Source organism: Coenobita brevimanus, chromosome 65, assembly GCF_032717465.1.
Source record: "Coenobita brevimanus isolate Jiangsu-jjx chromosome 65, ASM3271746v2, whole genome shotgun sequence".
Lineage (NCBI taxonomy): Eukaryota > Metazoa > Arthropoda > Malacostraca > Decapoda > Coenobitidae > Coenobita > Coenobita brevimanus.
Window position 1 is genome coordinate 45,708,623 of NC_137018.1, and position 27,544 is coordinate 45,736,166.

General features: G+C 41.5%; 1 protein-coding gene across 1 annotated transcript in view; it reads right to left on the reverse strand.

The window, feature by feature from the left end:
- The window catches only part of msk (importin-7 msk), a 161,003-nt gene that overhangs the window by 21,771 nt on the left and 111,688 nt on the right, over positions 1-27,544 (reverse strand). The window contains exon 18 of the mRNA XM_080276609.1: positions 18,485-18,550. Within this exon, the coding sequence (XP_080132735.1) occupies positions 18,485-18,550 (66 nt within the window). The remainder of the gene's footprint in view (positions 1-18,484; positions 18,551-27,544) is intronic.

Here is a 27,544-nt window from a genome sequence, read left to right on the forward strand (position 1 = left end):
GGGTGTTAAATAGGTGCTATGCATGTCCGGAGGGAGTTGTATAGGTGTTTCTCTGTGTTAGGGTCCGTAAGTACAAGTCCATAAGCTGGGGCCCAATATCCGGACGAAACCAATATCCGAACCTACCGATGGCTCTATTGATCCGGATATTGGAGGGGTTACTGTATATATATATATATATATATATATATATATTATATATGTAGCAGCCATGGCTCAGTGGGTTAGAGCGCTCTGCTCTAACCGAAGGGTCGGAGGATCGAATCCACCCAAGGATCATTGCTAGACATCAGGAAGGGCATCTAGTCATAAAATGTTATACGCTCCAGTCCAAAAGTCCTATACTCAGGGGCAATGGCTTAGCCCTTCAGGAATACCTGGAGTGAAACCAAATTATTTTATTATATATATACAGTACCCTCGTCCAACAGGGTAATATTGCCATGCACAGGTCCCGTGTTGGACCAAAAACGTGTTGGACAAACAACAGAGCTTATGGGGAAAAATGAATTATGTCAGCAACCCTAGGAAAAGTCACCCTAAATACCTACCATATACCTTTACATATATTGGTACTACTGTAATTATAATAAATGGTGCTGTACTATGAATGATAACTAACCTTTTAGGATAGTGTCGGTGGGCTTGCAGGGAATGGAAGGTGGTATCCAAGGATGTAGGTAGTCCTACTGGGTCCCCGGAGGATGGCTGCTGGCGTTACCAGCAGGTAATGACCGCTGCTCCTCCTCAACCTCCCTCATAAATCCTTCGAAATCACACTCAGAATCACTATTCTTATCCACATCCATGGAAAGTCCTGCTTCTGCCTGTCCTAGCATTCCGTAAGCCTTCACTGCTGCCAGGATCTTGTCTTGGTTTTTATTATGGTCCTCATGCTGGCTTCATTCACGTCGTAGGCCTTGGCGATGTCCACTTTCCTCTCCCTTTTCTTCTTCCTCTCAATGATTTCTAGCTTGGTGGCCTGAGGGAGGTGCCGCCGCTTCTTGGGGTTCTCAGAAGGCTTCCTAGGCATCATGAGCAGGATAAAATGCAGTTGCAAGGGCAGAAAATGCAGCGAGAAAAAAGCACCTTCCAATGCAAATTATGCGACTGAGTGGCACTGTGGCGGGAGAAATTTAAACAAAACATCACGTGAAAGCAGAAGCATTTTTGATTGGGCGACTTCACGATCACGTCACGATAGCGGGTGGGGGAGGCAACTTGATCAGAAGTTTTGATTGGCTGTCAGGATCACAGAAACGTCCAGTATGACCGTGTTGAACCGGGGGTGATCGACCTAGAGGTGAACTCTGCGGATTTCACCCACTTCTCGGAGCTCCATGCATGTTATGCTAATGCACCCATGTTACAGTAATTAAATTGTATTAAATCGTACTAATTCTTTGCTCTCCGTGCTGGACGCGAATCGTGCTGGACAAACGCGTGTTGGATGCGAGGGTACTGTGTATGTGTATGTGTGTGTGTATATATATATATATATATATATATATATATATATATATATATATACTGGATACAGTATATATATATATATATATATATACAGTATATATATATGAGGCGTCTAGAACCAAAGGGGCATCGGCGCCAAAATGTACTTTTGAGTTATAACGCTTTAAAGTTGTGTTTATCGGAACATCATAGCCAGAAGGCAATAAACAAACCTTTTGTACATCAAAATGATCATCAGCGCCTATGCTCTACATGTCAAGCCAAAAAAACAAAACAATAATGACCGTAACCACAAAATAGGCAGTAAACAAAACCCCCAATTTATAAGTGGGCATAATAACATATTGTAGGGATTTAAAAACATAGCAGAAAAAACATAAACGAATGTATTAATGTACAAAACATTATTAACTGAAGATTCCAGTTCACTTATTATTAATAAACGAATAATTATTACTGTAATTTCACGTTTTTTACAACTAAAACTGAATTCAATGCAGTTATTATTTTTCCTCTACCATAATAGATTGAAATAATAACACTAAAAAAAAAAAAAGTAGTGTAGTGCTTAAGTAAATTGAGAAGGGGCAGTGGGGGGTTAAATGGTGGGGTCGTCATCTAGGAGATCAACATCCAACTCTGCGTCCTCGGTGCCAAGCCCCTCCCGCTGTCTCCCCTCACCACTCTTTTTTCCTCTTCCTTTCTACCTTTTTCCACTTCTCCACACACTTCTGACACTCACGAGAGGTTATAGGCACCACCTCCTCACTGTACCTATGTGATGAACTCATCTTGTCACCCCCCCTTCAACCCCAATAACAACAGCTCATCTTGTCACCAATAATCCACGATAAATGGGGTAAAAATCCAATACGTAATAATTATACACATCAGTGAACACGGGAGGGAATCCTCACCGTCACACCGGGCGGGCCACACGCTTGCTGATTGGCTGCTCTGGGGGAGTGGCAGAGAGTGAGAATGCTGATTGGTTTGGGCTGTGTGGCTTAGATGCTTGCCTGCTCTGATTTGTTCGCCCGGCAGCATGGACAAACCCACGTGACTTTGAGTCCCTCTACCACTGTCCAGAAGGCCGAATCTTGTATGGCAACCAGTGCTGTCACTGAGAAGAGAGTTAAGCCTGTTGTCTCCCCTACCTAACTCAAAACCAGTATATTGGTGGGGATGCCCCTGTGGCTCTAGACGCCTCATATATATACAGTATATATATATATATATATATATATATAGTATATATATATATATATATATATAGTATATATATATATACAGTAATACCCGTACTATCCGGACGCCCATTTTCCGGACATCCCCACTTACCGGATATTTTGGTCCCAGCACCCAGTATTTCCAAAATGGGCAAAAAATCGCAAAAAATTCGGAAAAAAAATCCAACTTTTTCCCACCCGTAATATGAACTCGGTGCGCGCGGCGCGGCCCAGCTGTGTTTTGGTGAGTAGTTCCGCCGCCGTCCGCTAGAGCGACCCTGCATCCTCCCCACTTACCGCCCGTCTCTTGTTGTGAGTGCACACTCATGATCATGGCCGCCCACTTGCTCGCTTTTGTGGTGGTGCCTTACCTGCAGCTCTCGTGCCTCTTATTAGTGTGTGCGATGATGGCCCCGCCACCTGAGAAGAAGAAGAGAATGGTTTTGACTCTGGAGAAGAAGAGGGAGATATTGGACAAGGTGGATGTGGGATGGTCTACCTCACGCATCCTTCATGAATTCAACCTGGCCTGATCTACTTTGTGTGACATCAAAAGATCCTGCGAAAAACTCATGCAGTACACGGCTGACTTCTCGTCGAGAAGCAAACGCAACATGGAGAGGAAGATGATGTTTACTCCCAAGTATGCTGAAGTCGACCGCTCCACGTTGATTTGGTATCGACAGCAATGTGCCGCTGGTGTGCTGGTGCGTGGCAAGGAGCTGAAGGCTGCTGCTGAGAAGTTCGCAAGGCTTCACGACGCCCTAGACTTAAAGGCATCCGAGGGTTGGCTCTTCGCGTTCAAGTTACGACATGGCCTTACCAACCATAAGTCTCATGGCAAAGCTTTGGACGCCAGCAAGGATGGAGTAGAGGAGTTTTGACACAAGGTGAAGTGCTTGATTGACAGGGAGGGCCTCACTCTCAGTCAAGTCTACAACGCTCACAAAACTGGTTTATTTTATCCCTCTTTGCCTACAAACACTCTAGCTGAGGAAAAGGAGGAGCATGTACCTGACCACAAGCTCTCCTAGCAACGGATATCTACTTTGTGTTGTGCCAATGCTAACGGCATGCACCGGCTTAAGCCCGTTATTGTTGGCCGTGCAAAGCAGCCTCGGTGTCTTCGTGGGGTGATGGATGTCCTTCCTGTCGTTTGGTACCATTCTTTGAAGTCGTGGTTCACTGCCCAGATCTTCAAAGACTGGTTCCACCGCCATTTCATCAAGGAGGTCATCCATTACCAGACGAAGGAACTGGGAATCCCGCTCGACCAGGTAAAGGCCCTCCTTCTCCTCGACAATGCACCTGCTCACCTGTGCGACAAGGACTTGGTGGCTGAGAATGGCCACATTAGGTGCATGCATATGCCACCTAATACAACTGCTCTCATCCAACCAATGGACCAAGGAGTGATCGTGGCAATGAAGAGGCTGTACCGAAGGAAGTTCCTGGACAAGGTGATGGTTGTTCTCGAGGACGAGGACGAGCGCAGGAAGGGACAGGACACGCGAGGCCAGCAGACTGGAAAACCTTTCCCGCTACAACATCAAGTCTGCCATTTACAACTGGGCCAATGCATGGAAGGAAGTCCCTGTCAAGACTCTAGAAGATGATTGGTCTCGTCTGCTTCTCGGAATGGATGTGGAGCACAATTTCCTAGGTTTTGACGTGTATGACTTCCATGCACGTCTACGTGCGCATGGGGACGATGTTGATGTGGACGAAGTGCGTGAGTGGTTGGATGACGACGAGGGCGATCCTGGGTATCAGACCATGTCTGATATTGAGATCGGATCTTCAGTTGCAGGTGTCAGTACCCAGCTTGAAGATTCCGACGAGGACGGTGACAATGATGCGGACTCCTCTCAGCGTGACACTACTCCAGCCATCACCAAGCTGAGCGCACTCCAGGAACACGTAGAGTTCATTCTGGACTACCTGGAACACCCGGATTGCGATAGGGAGATGGGGCCCTTGGGACTTGTGGAGGAAGTGCGCGCTTTCAGGCAGTGCATCATTAATCGTCAAAATCGTCGTTCCTTGCGTCAATCAACCATTGACAACTTTTTCAGACCCGTGACCCCCGCAGTGCCCAGCCCTGGCTCCACTCCATTGCCTCCCCAAGACAGGCCCTCATGCTCCGAGCCACAGCCCAGCACATCAGGCACTGTGGAGTCACCACTCGATGTGAGTTTGCGCCTCTCTTCAGAGTCGTCTGCAGTGAGTACTCCATCACCACGACCCAGCGATGCACCCCTAGGTCACCTGCATCAGCTACTCTCAGACTCTGACAGTGATTAAAGGGCAAGAACTTCTCCACTGGACCACATGGGAATTTACAGTGTTAGGCAGTGAAAAAAAAGTGCATAGTGTTAAAAAATTAGAATTCTGAGTGCAAAGACTAAAGCGCAGAGTGCAACATTGATTTTATAAACTTTCAATGTAGTGCAAATAAACTAGAGTGTGTTATGTTTAGAAAATGGATTTATGAGTGCAAAGACTTTAAGTGCAGAGTGCAACACTTATTTCATTAAGGTACAATGGAGCGCAAGACTAGAGTGCGCAGTGTTATGAGAATGGAATTCTGAATGCAAATGACTAAGTTCAGTGCAAGACTTCATGTACAGTGTACTACAGGTGCTTCAGGGACTCCTCCTTACTGTCAGAGTCTGAGAGGAGGTGGGTTATTCATCGAGATGGCCAGGGACTTGTTGTAAGTACCCAGAATGTTTCATATTGTACTGTATTTTCCATACTTACCTCTAACACCTCATTTCACTCTTTTATGTCCCTTATTGGTGTGAATAGGGTCTTAGGTGCTATGCATGTGCAGTAGGCAGGTGTTTTTCTAAGTTAGGCTAGGTTAGGGTCCATAACTACCAGTCCAGGAGCCAGGGACTTGTTGTAAGTACCCAGAATGTTTACTATTGTAGAAACTCACATCTAAAACCTCATTTTATGGTTCTTTTGCATTTATTTCAGTGCTTTATGTCCCTTACTGTTGTGATTTGGGTTTTAAAAAGGTGCTATGCATGTCCAGAGGGAGTTGTATAGGTGTTTTTTTGAGTTAGGGTCCATTAGTAAAAGTCCAAGAGGCTTGGGCCCACTATCCAGACGGGACCACTTTGCGGACATGCCTTTGGCTCTATAACATCGAATAGTGGAGGGATTACTGTATATATGTATATGTGTTCATATATATATATATATATAATATATATATATAATATATATATATATATATATATATATATATATATATATATAAATATATATAAATATAAAACACCTCTATGCAACATAAGGAGCCTCTGTGGTACAGTGGTAGAGTGTGCCTCTCGTACACAGGTGAACCAGGGTTCACGCCCCGCCAAGGTAATAAACTTTGGGAGTGTTCATCTGGCCACGTACTGCATTGGCGGACACAAGGAGTGCTGTGGATGAACCAGTGTCGCTTACTATAAAGTATGCTTGCATCCAGTCGGCTTGCGTGGGCCGATTACACTTGGTTCACAGACTACACACTCATCCAACGCCACTCCAACACTACAATTACACTTACAAGCACTTCTCACCATAAATACAATCTCTACCAGACAGCCAAAGCCACTTGGTAGAGAAACATTGGCTGTATCATCCCGACTTCGGTCAGGATAGGCTGGTCCTGCAGTGGATACTCAAATGGCTAATGATGATGATGATGATGCAGCATAAAGGCCTAACTTTATCTCACTGCATGTATAAATCCACATCCAGGAAAGTACGAAGAGTTCGTGCTATTTTATACATATATACAGGTAAGCCCTTAATTCACACGAGGGTTACGTTCCCAGACCCTTCACGCATGTGGTAAATTCGCGTATACATTCTGCCCTTGTGTGCACAATTACGCATGTCTACTAAGTATATTGCATGTCTACTAAGTATATTACATCTGAATAATACTGTTTATGCACTACATACACCTTATAAACTAGCATAAAGTATGAAAAACAACAAAAATATAAGAAATTTAACACTGAAACCTGACAACCACAGGCGTAGGTGGAGACACTTCAGCAGTCTGGTACAAAAACCCTCACTACCTCCCATATGCTACATTCTGCCTTCTTTATTGTCCAAACAGTTGACTCATTCACCCTAAACATACGTTCCAAGCCAGTTCACAGGCGTAGGTGGAGACACTAGCACAGTCTGGTGCACTAGCCCTCACTGACTATAATCATATGCTACGTTCTGTTTTCTTTATTGTAAGGACAGTTGACTCACCCCAAACACACGGTTCCAAGACAATTCACCATTAAAACATGGACGACTCCCTGTCATTCTATAAATATACTTATTATTGATTAATACTTTAATAACTAACTTTCAGGGGGATTTTATAACTCATATAAGTAAAAAACTAGTGTACTGTACTTGCTAAATAAACTGGTATGCAAATACATGACGGGGAATCGTCCTGACGGAGAATTGTCGCCGACATTCCTCCTTCCTCCCTTAAGTTTGTCCAACACTTTAACTTTCTCTGTCACCAACATCACTTTACGAGTCCGTTTTGGTGTGTTACCACATGTATCACTAGCACTACGCTAATGCCCCATGTTGACAGACAAGGCAGGCAATCACTGCAAGGCAGAAAAATAAGCCACAAATAACGATTCGCGAGTCCTGCATGATTCGACCGTCGGATTCAAACTGCCTGTGTGTATGGTGCGTGGTATACAGACCTCCCACACACACACACACACATACATATATGTATGCACACGGGCAGCAGGTAGGCATTTTTATATTTTATTTATTTCTCTTGTATATTAAAATTATTTATTTAAACACTACAATTTTGTTTTAATTAGTGTACGAAAAATTCGTGGATAACCGAAATCGCGTGAAAAAAAGTTCGTGTGAATTAAGGGCTTACCTATATATATATATATATATATATATATGTATATGTATATACCGGTAAAATTTCTAATGCAAGAAAGAAGGAATCAAAGGGCAGGGGCCAGCAAACCATTCCTTCAAAAAAAAAAAAAAAAAAGAGAGAGAGAGAGAGAGAGAGAGAGAGAGAGCCAAATTCAAAATCCGATCATTTTGAGATGCCTGGACACACTGCATTTGAAAGACTGGAGATCATAGTAACTAGGAAATACAGACAGAGGGAGACAGTTCCAGAGTTGACCTGTTGCATAAATGAAGGACTGGGAGTAATGGTTAATTCTTGCATTAGAGAGTTGGACAGAAAAAGGATGAGAGTTTGTTGCTAGACGGGTGTTACGCGCCCGTTGTAGAGGTAGAGGGATGCAAGCACACAGTTCAGAGAAGCAGTGACCATTGAAGTAACAATAGAAAAGAGATAAAGAGGCAACACTGTGACGAAGAGACAGAGGTTGAAGGGAGCCAGTAAGAGAAGGAGAGTTGAAACGAAAGGCCTTTGACTCCACCCTATTGAGAAGACCCGTATGTGGGGAGCCTCCCCACACATGAGAGTTGTACTCCAAACAGGGGGGATAAAACTCGTGTATAAAGTCAAAAACTGTGCAGGGGTAAAGAAGGGACGAAGTCAGCTTAGCACATCTAATCTCTTGGAAGCAGATTTTACAAGAGATGAAATATGATCTTTCCAAGATAAGTCCCAAGTGAATGAAACCCCAAGCATGTTCAAGGATGATGCAGGACTGAGCTGGATATTATTAAACATTAGTGGGTGCACCTGTGGAAGATTGTGTCGGGTTGATAGGTGTAAAAACTGAGTTTTTGATGCATTCAACAACAAGATTATTTTTACCCCAGTCAGAGATACAAGCCAAGTCACACATTAGGTTTGCCATAGCCTCATCCCTTGTCTGTTGAAGTAACAGCTGAGATGGACATTGCAGGAACCGAATGGAAAGGTCAAGGGTGGAATCATCAGCGTACGAGTGGATAGCGTTAGATGTACAGCTTAGAAGGTCATCGATGAATAGAAGGAAGAGAGTCAGTGATAGGACAGAGCCCTGAGGAACACCACTGTTGATTGATCTAGGAGAAGAATGATGGCCGCCTACAACAGCGGCTATAGAACGACCAGAAAGGAAGCTATAGATGAAGGCACAGATAGAAGGATAGAAACCGTAAGAGGGTAGTTTGGAAATTAAAGATTTATTCCAGACTTGATCGAAAGCCTTTGAGATCTCAAATGCAACAGCAAAGCTTTCGTCAAAGTCCCGAAAGGAGGATGACCAGGAGTCTGAAAAGTATGTGAGAAGATCGCCAGTGGAGCGTCCCTGACGGGATCCATACTGATGATCAGAAACCAGGTTGTGATAGGAAAGATGCTTTAAAATTTTTCTGTTAAGAACTGACTCAAAAACTTTTGAAATACAGGATGCAAAAGAAATTTGACGATAGTTAGAGGGTTGGGAATGGTCACCCTTCTTTGGGACTGGCTGAATGAGAGCAAACTTCCAGCAAGAAGCAAAGGTACAAGTTGATAGACAATGGCGAAAGAGTTTACCTAGGCAGGATGTAAGCACAGATGCACAGTTCTTGAGAACAAAAGGAGGGACTCCATGAGGCCCATATGCCTTGTTAGTATAAAATCCAGTGATAGCAGAAAATACATCAGCTGAAGAAATTTTAATGTCAGCCATGAGGAAGTCAGAGGGGGGAAGTGATGGAGGAACAGCACTGGAATCATCTAAGGTGGAATTGGAGGAGAAAGTCTGGCCGAAGAGATCAGCTTTATCAGTAGAAGAAATAGCTACAGAACCATCAGAATAAAAAAGAGGAGGGAAGGATGATGAGGTAACGTTGTTAGAGAGGTTTATGGCAAGGTGCCACATGGAGCGGAAATAATTCAAGTTGTTATATATAAAATATATATATATATTCTCCATCCATCCATCATCCAATTCTACATTGCCCCATGAGGAGCGTAGGAGCCCGGGGCTAGGCAGTTGGTCGCAACATTTAAGATGGGAGTGACCAGCCTCACTCATGCCTGAGTGGCACTACATGAGCAATCAACCCCAACCATCCCTTGGATATAAACCTTCACCGGCTCAATCCGATTGGAGTGCAATAATTACCCACTAAACCACCAGGCGCCAATATTTGGTTATATGGTTACCACCCAGCGTAGTAAATGGTTTCCTGGTGTACAGGAAACTCTTTGGCTTATCACTCAGTGCAAAGTCACCCATAGGCAGAAGGAAGAGGAAAAAATAAAGAAAAGAAAGACAGAAGAGGGAGTGTTTTATATATATAGACATAGATAGATAGATACATATTGCCAGACGCCTCAATCCCGTTCAGGGTGGCCACACACAAATCGCCTCCACGTTGCCCTGTCCCCCGCCATTTCACTGCCCTGCTCCCAACTCACACCCCCCTCTCTCATATACCTCTTCACCCCATCCCTCCATCTCATCCTCAGCCTCTCTCTCCCTCTTCCCCCCTCCAACTCACTCACATACACTCTCTCCATCAGTCTTTCACCCTCCATCCTCTCCACATGGCCAAACCACCTCAGTGTATTCCTCATAACCCTTCCTATCACATCCACATCCACACCACAATGCTCCTTTATATCCCCATTTGTCAGCCAGTCTCTCCATGTGACTCCACAGGCTCCTCTTAAATAACTAATTTTCACTGCTTTCACTCCTGACTTGTGTCCTTCCAGTAACGTCCAAGCTTCACTTCCATACGTTAAGAGTTGGTATCACAATACTGTCAGGTAGTAACTTTTTCACTTCCATGATCACTTCCCTGTTTCTTATCACTGCTTTCAAGGAACCAGCAACCATTCTTCCCTGCTGTACCCTTTCAAGCACTTCACCCTCCAAACCTCCATCCTTACTCATCACACTACACAAGTACTTAAACGTAGTCACATTTTCCAATTCCTCACCATCCAACCTCGCTGTACATTCACTGACTTCACCTCTCTCAAAGACCATCACTTTACTCTTCCCTACATTCACCTTTAGATTCTGTTTCTTACACACTCTCCCAAACTCATCCACCAAGCCTTGCAGCTCTCCTTCGTCTTCACTCAACAACACAGTATCATCTGCAAACAACAGTACAGGGAGTTTCCAAACACTATCCTCTCTCACCAGGGCCACTCCAACATCCACTACCCTACCTTGTACCTCTTTTATTACCACATCCATGTACAGATTGAACAACCATGGAGACATGACACACCCGTGTTTCAACCCAACCTTCAAAGAGAATAATTCACTCCGTTCACCATCCACACACACTGCAGCCTTAGCACCATCAGACATACTCTTCACAGCATTCAACAACTTCCCATCTACTCCAGATATTCTGAATACTTTCCACAATCCTTGTCTATCCACCCTGTCATATGCTTTCTCCAAATCCATGAATGCTGCATACAACTTCTTTCCCTTCTCTAGAAACTTTCCCACTAAAGATCTAAGAATGAATATCTGATCTACACAACCTCTTCCCTTCCTAAAGCCTCCCTGTTCTTCTCCAACTAATTTCTCTGTTCTTTCTCTAACTCTGTCAATAAGTATCCTACCATACACTTTTCCTATTATACTAAGAAGGCAAATGCCCCAATGATTACCACACACTTCTTTTTCCCCTTTTCTTTTGTACAAGGGAATAATTATACCTGACTTCCAATCCTACGGGACTCTACCTTCCTCCCAGGCCAATCAGCACATTTTCCACATCCATTCTACTACTCTCTCTCCGCCATGCTTCAGCGTTTCACCACACACTCCGTCAATTCCTGGGGCTTTCCCCAATTTAACTTTCTTCATTGCTTCCACAACTTCTATCCTACTGATTTCTTCCTGTCTTCTCCCCTCCCTCATTCTCCCAGCCATTCCCCAGCCACATATACTCACATTACTTCCATCCTCTAGGTTCAACAATTCCTTAAAGTGGTCTCTCCATCTGCTCACTTTTTCTCCCTTCTCCACTGGTAATCTACCATTTTTATCTTTCACTCCCCTGCTAATTTCACTTCCACCCTGTCTTATTCTTTTCACCTCTTTCCAGAACATTTTCTTACAGTCCCTCCACTTTACACTCAAATTCCTTCCAAATTCCTCATCCACCCTCTTCTTACTCTCTCTTATTAATCTTTTCACCTATCTCTTTCTTTCTACATATAACTCTCTCTTCCGCCTCTCAACTTCTTTCACGCCCCTATTTCTCATCCATTCATTGTATGCTTTCTTCTTTTGTGCCACAGCCTGTCTCACCTCATTCCACCACGCTGTTCCTTGCACCCCCTCCGTCTTCCCTTCATCCCACACACCACATCACATGCTGCACATATTTCTTCTGTGAATATCCTGCACACACCTTCCAAGTCCCCCATCTGCTCCAATTCATATTTGCCCAATCGTTCCTCCACTTCTCTCTTATACTCTGCCTTTTTCTCATCTCTTGTAACCTTTCCACTCTCCTTACAAATACTCCTTCTTCCCGTTCTTCCCTTCTTCTATTTCTCCATCTTATTTGGATCTTCATTCTGGCCACCACCAAGTAGTGGTCAGAAAGTCCACTCCCCCAACCTCTATAAGCTCTTGCATTCATTACACATTTTCACATCCTTTCATCCACACACACATAATCAATCATTGCCTTCCTTTCATTCAGTTCACCACCCACCCTTCTCATCACTCGCCATGTATACCTGTGGATCATTTTGTGCCTGAAGAGGGTATTGGCTATCACCAACCCCCTCCCAGCACAAATGTCCACTAATGCACTGCCATTCTCATCTATCTCAGCAGGCACACCCCACTCACCAACTATTCCATTCACCTTCACATTCCCTACTTTTACCATTCACATCACCGATCAAAAACACTCTCTCATTCCTTCCAAACTTTTCCATGCATACTTCCACGTTTGTCCAGAACTCCTCTTTCACTCTGCTTGCACAATCTTGCGTTGGCGCATACACACACACAATCGCCTACATTTGTATTCCAACTTTCAATCTTACTCACACAATCCTTGACCCAACTGATCCATACTCTCTTATGCTCTTCTTCCATCTTTTGCTCACAACTATACATACTCTTTCTTTTGCCCTCTCATTCTCACCTACTCCTGCACATATACCCCATTCATACTCCCTTTCTCTCAAACTCTCACCTTCCATTTAGTTTCAGTTATTCCGCATACATCAACTTTCGCACCCTCAAGCACCTGGACAATCTCTCTCTCTTTCACCTCATCATTCGCTCCCCTTACATTCCATGTTCTGATTACTATGTCCTTTGTCAAGTCCTTGGTCGTCATCTTTTGGTCAGTCCTTGTCCGAGGCTTATTGCTTGTTGTTTTAGTTATTTGTTTTCCAGGGAGGGGCACTAACCCTCCGCCAACCCTTTTAGTCGCCTTTTATGACAAGCTGGGATACTTGGGGAGTATTCTTGAAATATATATATATATCCATCCATCCATCCATCATCCAATCCTACATTGCCCTCATGAGGAGCGTATATATATATATATATATATATATATATATATATACAGGGTGTAACGCGACGTATGACAAAAACTTACACCAATGATCTATCATGTAATTTTGAGTATATTTTGTTCTATAGACATATGCTCTCTGCGACCCCAGTTCAGTACCCAGGATTCGGCTGTTTTGTGTAAAAGCTTCGTGCCTTGCATGTGCCATTGGGTGAGAGCTTCGCAGAGCGATGGGAGACGAGTATTATTAGCTTATACTGTACTGTACATATCCCATATCCTATCGGTACACACGAGTTTTAAGAAGAAACTTTACGTAGTCTATTGATTCTTTAACATCAAGTCATGCATTCATGCAATTCTTTTGCACGAATCGACTGTAATTAAGGATTAAATTCAAATTTTATTGCTTGCAAAGGAGTAGGGAGGGAGGGAGGACAGGTTGGTGTGTTGTTGCCAGTTATGTTATATTTGGTTTGTAGGATGATGCTACCAGCATTATCATAACACCCACTGCTCATTCAGTGAATAAACATTATTCTAATGGGAGATTAGCCTCACTTTAAGTCAGGAAGAATTTTATTTATCACAACTATTCTGCGCAAGTAAACGTGGCACGATTGGGTATCTACACCTGTATTCCTCTCTCCAGCACTGGCATTATCATCTCAGAATCCGTGAAAAAAATACACGATATCTGCATATTCTTCATTGCTGTATGTACGTGGTATGCTGTTTCATGAACATGTGAAGCTGAACCCGGTGAACAACAGAACGTGGAGAACAATATTTGAAGCGTGTGCCTCCCCTGCAAATGTTCCCGTTCAAATGACAGTGGACGCAGGGTTGCCAAGTCCTTATCATCAATCTCGCTAATTTAGTCCTGAAAACTTGCTAGAATGTCGCTAGATAGTAAACACTGCAAAACATCGCTAGAAAATACGATAAAATCTCTAGAACATCACCTCAAAATGGCAAAAATATCCACAATGTAGCTAGATATCATGTTGCCAGATGTTAAATAATGGCGCTAGGTGGATGCAAAAAATAGGTCTAGCTGCACAGCCGTCACATTGGCAATCCTGTATCACTGTTCTCACGTCAATATCATATGAAAAAAATGGTGCCACGTTTACTTGCAGCGGAAAAATTGTAATTAATAATAATATTACTCCTGCCTTAAAGTGATGCTAGTCACTCAGAACAGTAATGTTCTTTCACTGAATGAGCAGTGGGTGTTATGATAATGCTGGTAGCATCATCCTACAAACCAAATATAACATAACTGGAAACAACACACCAGCCTGTCCTCCCTCCCTCCCTACTCCCTTGCAAGCAATAAAATTTGAATTTAATCCTTAATTACAATCGATTTGTGCAAAAGAATTGCATGAATGCATGACTTGATGTTAAAGAATCAATAGACTACGTAAAGTTTCTTCTTAAAACTCGTGTGTACCGATAGGATATGGGATATGTACAGTACAGTATAAGCTAATAATACTCGTCTCCCGTCGCCCTGCAAAGCTCTCACGCAATGGCACATGCAAGGCACGAAGCTTTTACACAAAACAGCTGAATCCTGGGTACTGAACTGGGGTCGCAGAGAGCATATGTCTATAGAACAATATATACTCAAAATTACATGATAGATCACTGGTGTAAGTTTTTGTCATATGTCGCGTTACACCCTGTATATATATATATATATATATATATATATATATATATATATATTATATATATATATTCTATCTATTTACACCCTGTATATATATATATATATATATATATATATATATTCTATCTATCTATAGCCAGACGCCATAATCCCATAAGGGGTGGCCATTTGACTTTGAGTTAGTTGTTCTACGGGGAGGGGCACTAACCCTCCACCAACCCACTTGTTGACACGTAGGGAGCACGTATGGGTTGGTTATATGGTTACCACCCAGCGTTGTAAATGGTTTCCTGGCTTACAAGAAACCATTAGGCTTGTCACTCAATGTAAAGCCACTTGTAAAGGAAGGAAAAGCCATAAGAAGTGGCAGGAAAGATGGGAGAAATAGGAAGAGAGGAGGGCAGGCACAGAAAAAGAATGATAAAGGCTAAGGAAGAAGCAGGCAGCACTACATCAAGAGTGTGGATGATGGTCACCAATATATTATATATATATAATATACATAGAGAGAGAGAGAGAGAGAGAGAGACTGTATCTATCTATCTACATATATATATATATATATATATATATATATATAATACCAGCCAGTTGGAGAAATCCATTCATTCTATCTAACTATTTGCATCACCACGGTTTGATGCTTTCAACCACATCTACAACGAAAAATTCTTTTCTTAAGACAGACTCTTAAAGTTTACAATCAACATATTATCATTATGCTCTATAAATATAGTCTTGGAATGATCAGACTCAATGATTTTAACACATAATATGAGGGGTCGCGCAGTGTAAGGTGTTCTCATGCCACCATAATCTGCCAGAAAACGGGTTCAAAGTTCAGTAATATTCTCGCAACCTTAACTTTTTACATTTTGATGGTAGAACGTCACTTCCTTTTTTCTAGGAAAGGTTTTTGAGTGTAGATTGTGATTCTTGTAATATTTTGGTCATATACTGTATATGAAACTAATACTGTATTAATGAATATTATTTGTTAATTTAAAAAAAAAATTATTTTGCTGAACTTTTAACCCATTTTCTAGCAAAACTTTGACTGCTTAAAACAACATTGATTAGAACGATGATAAGTACCATTAAACAATATACAGTAAAACCTCGATTTAATGGCATTCATTCTAACGGCAACCCCAAACTAACGACACAAATCTCCTGAGCAATATTTATGCAAAAAATAATAATAATAATAATAATAATAATTATAATAATAATTCACCCAAAATGGGTAAAAATTAGAAATTCAAATGTGGCGGGCACCGCATGCATCTCAATTGTCTGTTTGCAGTTTCCCACCAACTGGGTATGTTTATGCTCACTTAGTCTTCCTCCTGCTTTGCCTGACCCCAAAGCGGAAAAAATTAGCATGTAAGGTTAAATTTAAGAACTAGGGTTATAAACTTCATAACTTAGTGAATTTATTTACGTAGTGCCCTCTATTCTACTTCAACGTACCAACTAACTTACCTGGATTACAGTACAGTAGAGTTGCGATTTAAGACCAAACGAAACAACGATCTTACAATAACACGAGCATTTAATTTCTCCCATAATTATATAATAACACGGTAATACCACTCAACTGCGCGAGACAAACTGTGGGAAATGGGTGTTTTGGTACTGGATTTCCAGTACAACTCGTGTGTTATGCTTTTGTCGGTCACTGATTGGTTTCCTCGACCCGACCCGACCCGACCCATGTGACCCCCATACCACAGGCCACAGCCTGCTGCCTACCTCAGTGTTGTGTGAACGGTCACTGTGATGAGAAGTTTATTTGCTTATTTCCTTGCTCCTCGTTTCCTTTCAGAACTATGCACGTGGTTCCAAACTAACATTATGCCTAAGCACCCTGAAAGTGCTATGAACACAAGAAAAGCATTTATTCTAAATGAAAATGTAAAGCTGTTGGACGAAGTGACGTGTAGCGCTGCAGCTTAAGTGCAAATGATCAGACAGATAAAATGAGTCGGTATGTTTACGATGTGGATAGTTTTCTTTGTTGGAAAAAAAAAAGTTAATGATGGAGCAGTAAAATTCATGTTTTTGCCTTAGTGCAACGTGTGTGAAAAGAAAAAAGAAAAAAAAAGGGGCTTTGTGCTTGATCTTTTTGTTATAAACTGACGATCTTTGGTCAAGTAAAATTCAGACCTTACAATACATGAAGACACCATGTGTTGACATAAACAGTTAGGCAAAATAATTATGTGGGTTCAGTTCTTGTGAATTATACTGTCATACAAATTATACTGTTTGGCTGACTTGTTTATTTTTCACAATTTATGCATTTGTGTGTATCTGAAAAGTGAGATACGCAATCACTCCATGCTGACAATTTCTTTATAGTTTTTTTTCTTTCTTTATTGTTGATGACTAATGGCTTTTAGAAAGTTTCACAATGCATTTTTTTTTTTTTTTTTTTTTTTTTTTTTTTTAAAGTACCGAAAGTGATTCGTGACAAAATATGTGTGATGCTGGCCGGCCATTATTCACGTGTTGTTTAGGTCAAGTTTATGCTTGATTTCTAATAAGGACTGTCAAGAGGCTTAGTGGCAATCCTTGGTGATTAAAATTTTTATGGGGAGTATTAGGGGGCAAAACTAATCAGTTAGGTTAGGTTAGAATGCAGCAGCTATGGATTAATGTCTCCAGTCGGTGAGGTCATATGTAAACACACTGTCTTCGGTGTCTTAAGGCAGACGTATTTCTAATAATCGATCTTTAAATAAATTTTTAACGAAAAATATGAGGCTCCTAGAACCTAACCCTTTACTTTACATGTAAATATATGTCACATTTTAGCACGAAATTGACTTTGCACGTGGTTCTGCATAACATATCTTGAATTGTATGAAGACTCAACTGTACTGTACTTACCTGGATTACTATACTGTACTTACCTGGATTACTGTACAGCACTTTACAACAGTACAACACCACACCTACCTGCTTTCTTTTGATCTAAATATAAATTTTTTTTATTGATTTTGTATGTTTGCACATGTTTATACGCTTAAAAATGTGTTAAAATGTGTTAGTGTGAGTTCCGAGGGTACTGATAGGTGTAAGCCTCAATCTAACAGAATTTTGCTTCTTTCGGCATGCTCAGGGCCCCCTAGGGTGCCATTAAATCGAGGTTTTACTGTAAATGCGCTACGGACCCCCAAAAAAGGTCATACAGGCAGGCTATAAAACGGCAAGAATTTCTTTTTGCGTGCTATGAACATAGCACAACAGCAAGGACTGACAAATGGTGCAGCAGAAACTCCCCCCAAACACACCGCCATGTATGGCCAGCCAATCAGTACGTGAGGCTTGCAGTCTGGCTACATTCTCATTAGCCACAACCAACACACGAGCACACAGGCACAAAACCTAGATGCGCTCCTCTGCTCCCATACCACCACCACAGCTGGATTCATGTACAATACTTCTTTTGAAGGACTTCCAACCATATTTCCAGTGGGGGAAGGTGTTCTCATCCATGACCACATGATACAGTATGGGTGAAAATAATGTTACCCAACAAAAATACATTTTCCAGCCGGTGGTCTGTGAACCCCTTCCATTGCGCGGCCCCTCATGTGAAAATAAGAAATGGTCTCACCATGTTCGATATCTTCATCATCATCCTCTTCTTCATCATCATCATCATCCTCTTCACTGGCTTTTGCTGAAAAGAACAAATATACATGTGTCATTACCATCAATCACCACTGATCATCCTCAACATCACCCAAACTCTCATCCACACCTAAAAGGTGAGGTAGGATCCAGACACAAATAATGAGATTATGAAAATACACAAAAGTAGACTGGTTCAGCTGCATTCTCACTGAAATAGGCCACACATCATTCAAATCTCTGAAATCCTGGCTCCACCTGAGAAGTAAAACTATCAACACATTCTTTTAAAACATGAACTTAAAAAAAAAAAAAATCATATTTCATCCATCTATTCTGACCACTTGAGAACTCCTTAGCTGCCAAGTTTCCACACCTTCCTTTATCAGACATTCATTTACCACATCCACCCACCTTCTTGGACTACCATGCCTCCTCCCACCTTCATAAACATATCCTCCTGGATCACTTTATTTCAATCAATTTTCTCTCTGTGACCACACTATCCATGCAAAAATCATCCACCCTTTTATAGAAAGAATTCTTAATGGTGCATATTTCAACAATATCTTTACTTTCTTCTAACACTCTGTGCAATCCACACACATTAATAATAATAATAATAATAATAATAATCTGCTCTTTTGTTTCTCAAAGGTACCAGTTCTTCCTTTGGGAATCCACTAGCGCTCAACACACACACATTATTTTTATCATTACAAGAATAGTGATATCTCTCACATATAATACAGCTACATCATATACATATGGAAGTGGCAATAATTAAACCCTATAATCATCTGTCATAGTACAGTAAAAGTCCTATTATTCGGCAGCTGACTGTTGGGTAGATCCGACATTTCGGCAGTTTTGAGAAATAGTCCCATTTACGAAAATCATTGATTGTTCGGCAGATGTCCGGAATCATCTCGGCAGTCTAGGAAGTGTTATCTGTGGTTTGTAGGCCTAATGTTTCATTACACTTCTGTATGTTCACTAATTTCTATATTTTTATTCAGATTCAGGTATAGTACTGTACTGATTACAATATTGCACAGTATCATACACTACAGTAACCACCCCCACCAAATTAGCGAGGGTTACGTTCCAAGCCTCCACGCTAATTCTTGAAATTCTTTCATTCTTGATGCCTTCCTGAAAATGACACCGGTAATTGAGTAGCCCATGAACCACTGACACTGTAATGCATTACCCATAAATAAATGTTGCTTGTCAAATCAGTTTCCCCGTTGTTTTTAGCTGTACGGCTGTGACAGCTCTAGTATTTTTATTCCTCAGCATAATGGTGGAAGGGACTGTCCTGTTTAACTGAACCTAACCTAACCGAGTTTAACTGTACCTTATAATTTAACCAAACCTAACCTAAAGTCAGAAAAATACTTAAAAATAAACTGGAGGAATATGAATTGCTAAGGTCTCTCTGATGAAAGTTAAACGTACATTTAGTGCTCATTCTTTTGTTTGTTTTTGTGCTTAACGTGAAAGAGAGAGCATTGATGCAAACAGTAATATATCCCATTAACCCCTTAATAACCTCCGGCACTGAACAACCTTTTACAGTACCGATGTCAGTGATGTTAAGTTAGTGTGAGCTATAAAGAAAACTGAACAATTATGGGGAGGGAACGAAGGTCAGTGGTATGTTTACATGACTACGCTACGATTCCAAGCAGTTAGGCAGTCGGTTAATCTCAGATGTTTTCGCCCGTTTGGTAAATACACCGTAACTTTATCAATCTTTCCGTGACTCATAACGAATCATAGCATGGGTTTAAGAAGCTAAATAACACATTGCTAGGTGAGCCAGACGATTATCTTCCCATCTTTAAGAAAAATAAATTGATTTCAGAAGAATGGAAGAACTTTACGTACTCAGAAAGGGATTTAATTTCTTCCATTTTCTTATAAGATGTGAAGATAATCGTCTGGCGCACCTAGAAATGTGTTATTTAGCTTCCTAAACCCATGCTATGATTCGCTATGATTGACTGGAGAATTGATAAAGTTACGGTGCATTTACCAAATTGGCGTAAACATCTGAGATTAACTGACCCCCTGACTGCTTGGAATCGTAGCATAGAGTCGTGTAAACATACCAGTGACCTTCGTTCCATTCCTATAATTGTTCACAGTTTTTCCATAGCTCACTAACTCGACATCGGTACTTTAAAGGGTTGTTCAATGTCGGAGGTTATTAAGGGGTTCATGGAATACATTACTGTTTCCATCAGTACTCTCCTTTCACATGTAAAAAAAAAACGAACAAAGGAGTGAGTGCTAAATGTAATTTATGACTTTCATCAGAAAGACCTTACCAGTTCAGATCCCTTTATTTTATGCAATTTTCAGACTATTTTATTTTGTTTGGAAAAAGTACTGTATACAGTACTCACTCCAAACATATTTGTAATAATATAAGTAGTGATGAGTTCACCAATACAAGTGATGTACTGAGCTGATAGGTAATATTCCGTATCATTTCGGCCATCCAGGAAGTGTTATCTGACTTGTAGGCCTACTGTGTCATTACCCTTGTATATGTTCACTAATATATATATATATATAAATATTTCAGATTCAGGTATAGTACTGTATTGATTGCAGTATTGTACAGTATACAGTACTCTCTCCAAACACAGTTGTAATACCGTACCATAAGTGGTGATAAGTGTTCACCAATATATTTAAGGTACTGAGTGGGTAGGTTTTTGATTATTCGGCAAATCTAATTTCTCGGCATCATCCTGGTCCCATAGATGCCGAATAATGGGACTTGTACTGTACCTCTCTCAAGGTCATAGCATTTTGAAAAAAGAAAGGCTTTCATCTGTCTCTTAATGGATTCAACAAAAGAAAGTTGTTTTATGGACAATGGCAATCTGTTATATAACCCAGGGGCTCTATACACAAAAGAACGATCAAAGAAAGATGACTGGTGAATGGCTCCAGGCTCATTAAGACGCAAGGAATCATCTTCACTGCATAACATCACACTCGGGCGTGCCGATGGGAATCTTAACAATTCAGCAAGATACTTCAGTTCACCAAACTTCTGAACCTTGAATGTAATAAGTAACTAATGCAACCCAATCAGGAACAGGGTAGCCAAGGTTTGGAGGGGGGGGGGGGGGTCAAAGATAAGCCTTGCTGCCCTGTTCAACCCAGACCGAACCTTTGTTAGTACAGTATATTATTTGGAAGACCAACCCACAGTGAATTACAATAATCAACACGAGACAAGATCACTGCATGGACCAATGTTAAGAGGCACCGTCTATTACAGGAATTTTCTCATAGAGTACAGATTTCTGATGTGCAAGTTTCACCCTCTGACAACCTGATTAATATGTTCTTTGTAATTTAACTCTGAATTAAAATAAACACCCAGATTTTGAACAAAACTGACTGGATGAAGCTGTGACACGCCAATGTTCAAAGCCAAGGCATTATCAGTGTCATCACCCCTTTTGTTTCCTCTGATGTTGATGATCTCAGTTTAACCATCATTCAGCTCAAGTTTCCCCTTAGCCATCCAAATCTTAATATCAGACATTAGAGATTCAAGTTTTGTCTTAGTATCATTGATATCTGACATCTTAACATAGAGCTGGGTGTCGTCAGCTTAAAAATGATGGGACAAATCGTGCGCATCAAGCAAAGACAATAAACTACTTGTGTAGATAGTGAATAGAATTGGACCCAGAACTGATCCTTGAGGGACTCCAAATAAAATGGGGGCAGAATCAGAGCTAGAGTAATCAACAACCAGTATCTGAGATCTGTCCGACAGATACGACTTGAGGAGCAAAAGAGGACTATCATGAACGCCATAAAAATACAGATAATCCAACAATAGTTTATGATCTACTGTATCAAACGCTGCAGACAGATCCAACAGAACTAGGAGAGAGGACAAACCCATTACAAGTGTTTGCCACCAAGTCACTATGAATCCTTGTTTGTGCAGGTTTAGTTGAATGGTCTTTTCTGTATGCTGACTGAACAAGAGGAACAACTCTGTTGTGTTCCAGTTGTGGTACGAGTTGATCAAGTATGGCCCACTCAATAACCTTGGATAAACAAGACAGGTTAGAGACAGGACGATAATTTGTCATGCTCTCGACATCAAGGCCAGGTTTCTTAATTAGGGGCCTAAGAAAAGCACATTTCTCAGACTGCACAAAATTACTTTCTAAGAAGCATCTATTTATTATGCCACAGATAAATACTGCAGAGTGCTCATACACATCAGGCAGTTGTGACATGTTACACGGATCAAGTGAACAAAATGTTTTATTAAGCTCGCTGATGTAACATTTGACTTTGTTTACATCCAGTAGATGAAATGTTGAAAGCAAATGATCCCCGGTGCACAGTGGCTGGAAGTCAACTGAGTACGCTTCACTAGGAGAACTGCTGTCTTAATCACTTCTTATGCGAGATATCTTAGTTGTACAAAATGAAGCAAAATTAGAAGCCAATTGGGCATCAGATACAGAAGCTGCTTTAACAATTACATTCCTCCAACCAACCAAATTGTTCAAAACTGCAGACAGTTTTTTTTATCACCACCACATGAATCAAATTTATTTTGATAACACCTAGCCTCTTGGGCTTTTACAGTGTGAACGACAGCTCTTCTCGCGAAAACATAACGCAAACGAGTTACTTCGGTCCGCTGAAAGCGCCACTCACGTTCTGCCTTTCTACGTTGTCTACACAAAAGAATTAATGGATGGACCATACCATGGAGAATTATCATGTACAGTGATTGTTTTTACTACCTCAGGACAATAATGGTCAAAAATTGACTTAAGCTCACTGTTGTAGATATCAACCAATTCACCAGAAGAAAGATTTGAAGAATTAATGTAGTTTAAATGGTGATCAATTTTAAGACACATCAACTGGCAGTCAACATTCCTGTAATTTCTGAACCTGATGACCTTTTTATATGAAGGGGATTTCAGGACATCAAAACTAAGAGTGATCAGGGCATGATCAGAGATACGGGGGTCAAATGAGTCAACCTCCACATCTAACACACGCCTGCAATGAACAGGGGACAAGATCAAGTCAAGGACATGTCCTGAGACATGAGTTGGATTACTCCATCCATCCATCATCCAAACCTACGTTACCCCATCAAGAGCATAGAAGCCCGGGGCTAGGCAGTTGGTCCTGACATTCAAGATGAAAGTGACCAACCTCACTAATCCCTGAGTGGCATTATGTGTGCAATAAACCCCACTGGCGATCTTTTCACCTACCTTTCAGACTCCTGGTCCTCCTCCTTTCGGGACTTTGGCGAAAGCTTTGCCATTGCACTTGACATCTCAAAGGCTTTCGATCGAGTCTGGCATAAATCTTTAATTTCCAAACTGCCCTCCTACGGTTTCTATCCTTCTGTCTCCTGACTGGAAGTCAGGAGTACACACAGTATCTTTGGCAGCACGGCACAACCCAGATTTGCATCACATGGCTACTTTCAGTTACCATCAGCAGCGAATGTGGACAGATAGTCCATTTTGGTGTACAGTAGGTGGATGCATGGAATATTGTAGTATGGAAATGTAACCTGGTGTATGAAATGTGGCCACAGTCAAAACTATGATGATGGGAAGTTGGGGTTCTGTGCTAATTTTACATATTTTTGCATTCACTTCTTTTCTTACATTATACTGACATAAGGTATGGGAGGGGAGGAGGGGTGTCCATCATCCCATTTACTGTCACACACTAAGGGAAGACTCAAACATTTTCTTTTTTAATATAACAGAACACAGGAAAAAAAAAACAAATGAATAAAAAAAAATAATAATAATAATCCATACACCAGAATTCATAAAATATTTGTAATTGTTGGACTTGAACAGCTGTTGGTTGAAGTTTCAGGGGATACAACTTCAGGGAAGTGAGTTCCAGAGAGATGCAATTCAGGGAATAAAAGAATTCTGATAGGCAGAAGTTCTGCAATATGGCTGTGTGACATTCCAGTCATGAGCGCTACCAGATGCCCGTGTAGAACGAGGGAAGGCATGGAGAGATGGCACAATGGATGCAATATCATATGAGCATTTACCATAAAAGTATATATAAAACAATACATGGGAGGCAACATTCCTCCTTACTTGTAGGGGAGGTAGTTTATCTATAATAGCTGGGCTGTTAATAATTCCAAGAGCTTTGTTCTGAATTTTGTCTTGTTGTTTTAATGCAACCTCTCCACATCCATTCCACAATGGTATGCAATATTCAAGCTGAGAGCACAAATGACTTTTATAAATTATAGCTAACTGCCCATCAGCGAAGAAGTTACGGACTCTACAATAATCCAAGTTTCTTTGAGGCGGTTTTGTCAAGTGATCTGACACGAGAGGTCCAGCTGAGGGCATAGTAAGTGAAACACCAAGAATTTCAACACTTTCTGAGATGGGATTATTAGTAGCACTGATGGTAATATACAAATCTAGCAATATCTGTCTATTCTGCGCAAATGTGTGAAAAACCATGTCCATGTATATAATCGGTCTCAGAAATTTAGGGTACTATGAGCTAGTCTGTATATATACGGACTAGGCAATTTTGACACTATTGGTTTGTCAGTACAGTATCCCTCCAAGACCCAGCGTAAGTGAGCCAAAGGTATGTCCGGGACTTGGGAAAAATGCCCCTGGACAGGTACTTACAGAACCCAACCCAACCCAACTTCAAGCAACCTGAATAACTCCCTACTGGACATGCACAGTACCGATTCACACAAATATGGGACAGCAACCATACAATAAATGAAAAGGAACCAGAGAAATGAGAAATAAGAAGTGAGTATGGAAAATATTTAGCAGTGTACAGGGTACTTATGACACGTCCGTTACCATCGCGAAGATTAACCCGCCTCCTCTATGATTCTGACGGTGGTGAAGGTGCACTTAAAGCACATACACTAAGCCAGTGTTGCGCTGCACTTAATCCTTTGCAAAGTGAATTATAATCGTTTAACACTGCACATTCTGTTCTTACTTGCACCATGCCAGTGTTGCACTCTATACTTAATCCTTTGCCTTAAGAATTTAAATTTCTTAACACTGCACAACACTGTAAATTCCCATGTGGCCTTGGTTTAATCACGCTTGTTCTAATGCTATCCACAACAAGGAGATGGCCTACAAAAGGTACCGGAGACAACCCACCCTGAATCTCATCATCTTTACGTTTCTGCCCGGAATCGTGCTAAGTCTGTTCTTCGCTCTACTAAAAATAATTTCATCCATACTAAATGCTCTCAACTCTCCAACTCGAATTCTTCCCGCTCATTCTGGCACCTTGCCAAAAATCTTTCTAACAACTTTACCTCATCATCCTTCCCTCCTCTTTTCTACTCAGATGGTTCTGTAGCTATTTCTTCTACTGATAAAGAAGATCTCTTCGCACAGACTTTCTCCTCCAATTCCACCTTAGACGATTCCGGTTCTGTTCCTCCATCACTTCCCCCCTCTGACTTCCTCATGGCTGACATTAAAATTTCTTCAGTTGATGTATTTTCTGCCATCACTGGCCTCAGTACTAACAAGGCATATGGGCCTGATGGGGTCCCTCCTGTTGTTCTCAAGAACTGTGCTTCTGTGCTTACACCCTGCCTAGGCAAACTCTTTCGCCTTTGTCTGTCAACTTGTACCTTTCCTTCTTGCTGGAAGTTTGCTCTCATTCAGCCAGTCCCAAAGAAGGGTGACCACTCCCAACCCTCCAACTATCGTCCAATTGCTTTAACATCCTGTATTTCAAAAGTTTTCGAGTCAATTCTTAATAGAAAAATTTTAAGGCATCTTTCCTATCACAACCTTCTTTCCGATCGTCAGTATGGGTTCCGTCAGGGACGCTCCACTGGCGATCTTCTCATCTACCTTTCAGACTCCTGGTCATCCTCCTTTCGGGACTTTGGCGAAAGCTTTGCCATTGCACTTGACATCTCAAAGGCTTTCGATCGAGTCTGGCATAAATCTTTAATTTCCAAACTGCCCTCCTACGGTTTCTATCCTTCTATCTGTGCCTTCATCGCTAGTTTCCTTTCTGGCCGTTCTATAGCCGCTGTTGTAGACGGCCATCGTTCTTCTCCTAGATCTATCAACAGTGGTGTTCCTCAGGGCTCTGTCCTATCACCAACTCTCTTCCTTTTATTCATCAATGATCTTCTAAGTTGTACATCTAACCCTATCCACTCATACGCTGATGACTCCACCCTTCACCTTTCCATTCGGTTCCCGCAACGCCCATCTCAACAGTTACTTCAAGAAACAAGGGATGAGGCTACGGCACACCTAATGTCTGACCTGGCTCGTATCTCTGACTGGGGTAAAAATAATATGGTTGTCTTTAATGCATCTAAGACTCAGTTCTTACACCTATCAACCCGACAAAATCTTCCACAGGTATACCCACTAATGTTTAACAATATTCAGCTTAATCCTGCATCATCCTTGAACATGCTTGGGGTTTCATTTACTCGGGACTTATCTTGGAAAAATCATATTACATCTCTTGTAAAATCTGCTTCCAAGAGACTGGGTGTGCTAAGCCGACTCCGCTCTTTCTTTACCCCTGCACAATTGTTGACTCTATACAGGGGTTTTATCCGCCCCTGTGTGGAGTACAACTCTCATGTGTGGGGAGGCTCCCCACATACAGCTCTTCTCAATAGGGTGGAGTCAAAGGCTTTTCGTCTCATTAACTCTCCTCCTCTTACTGACTCCCTTCAACCTGTCTCTTCGCCGCACTGTTGCATCTTTATCTCTTTTCTATCGCTACTTTAATGGTCACTGCTCCTCTGAACTGTCTGCTTTCATTCCTCCACCTCTACGACGGGCGCGTAGCACCCGTCTGGCAGCAAACTCTCATCCCTTTTCTGTCCAACTCTCTAATGCAAGAGTTAACCGTTACTCCCAGTCTTTCATTTATGCAACAGGTCAGCTCTGGAACTGTCTCCCTCTGTCTGTATTTCCTGCTTCCTATGATCTACAGTCTTTCA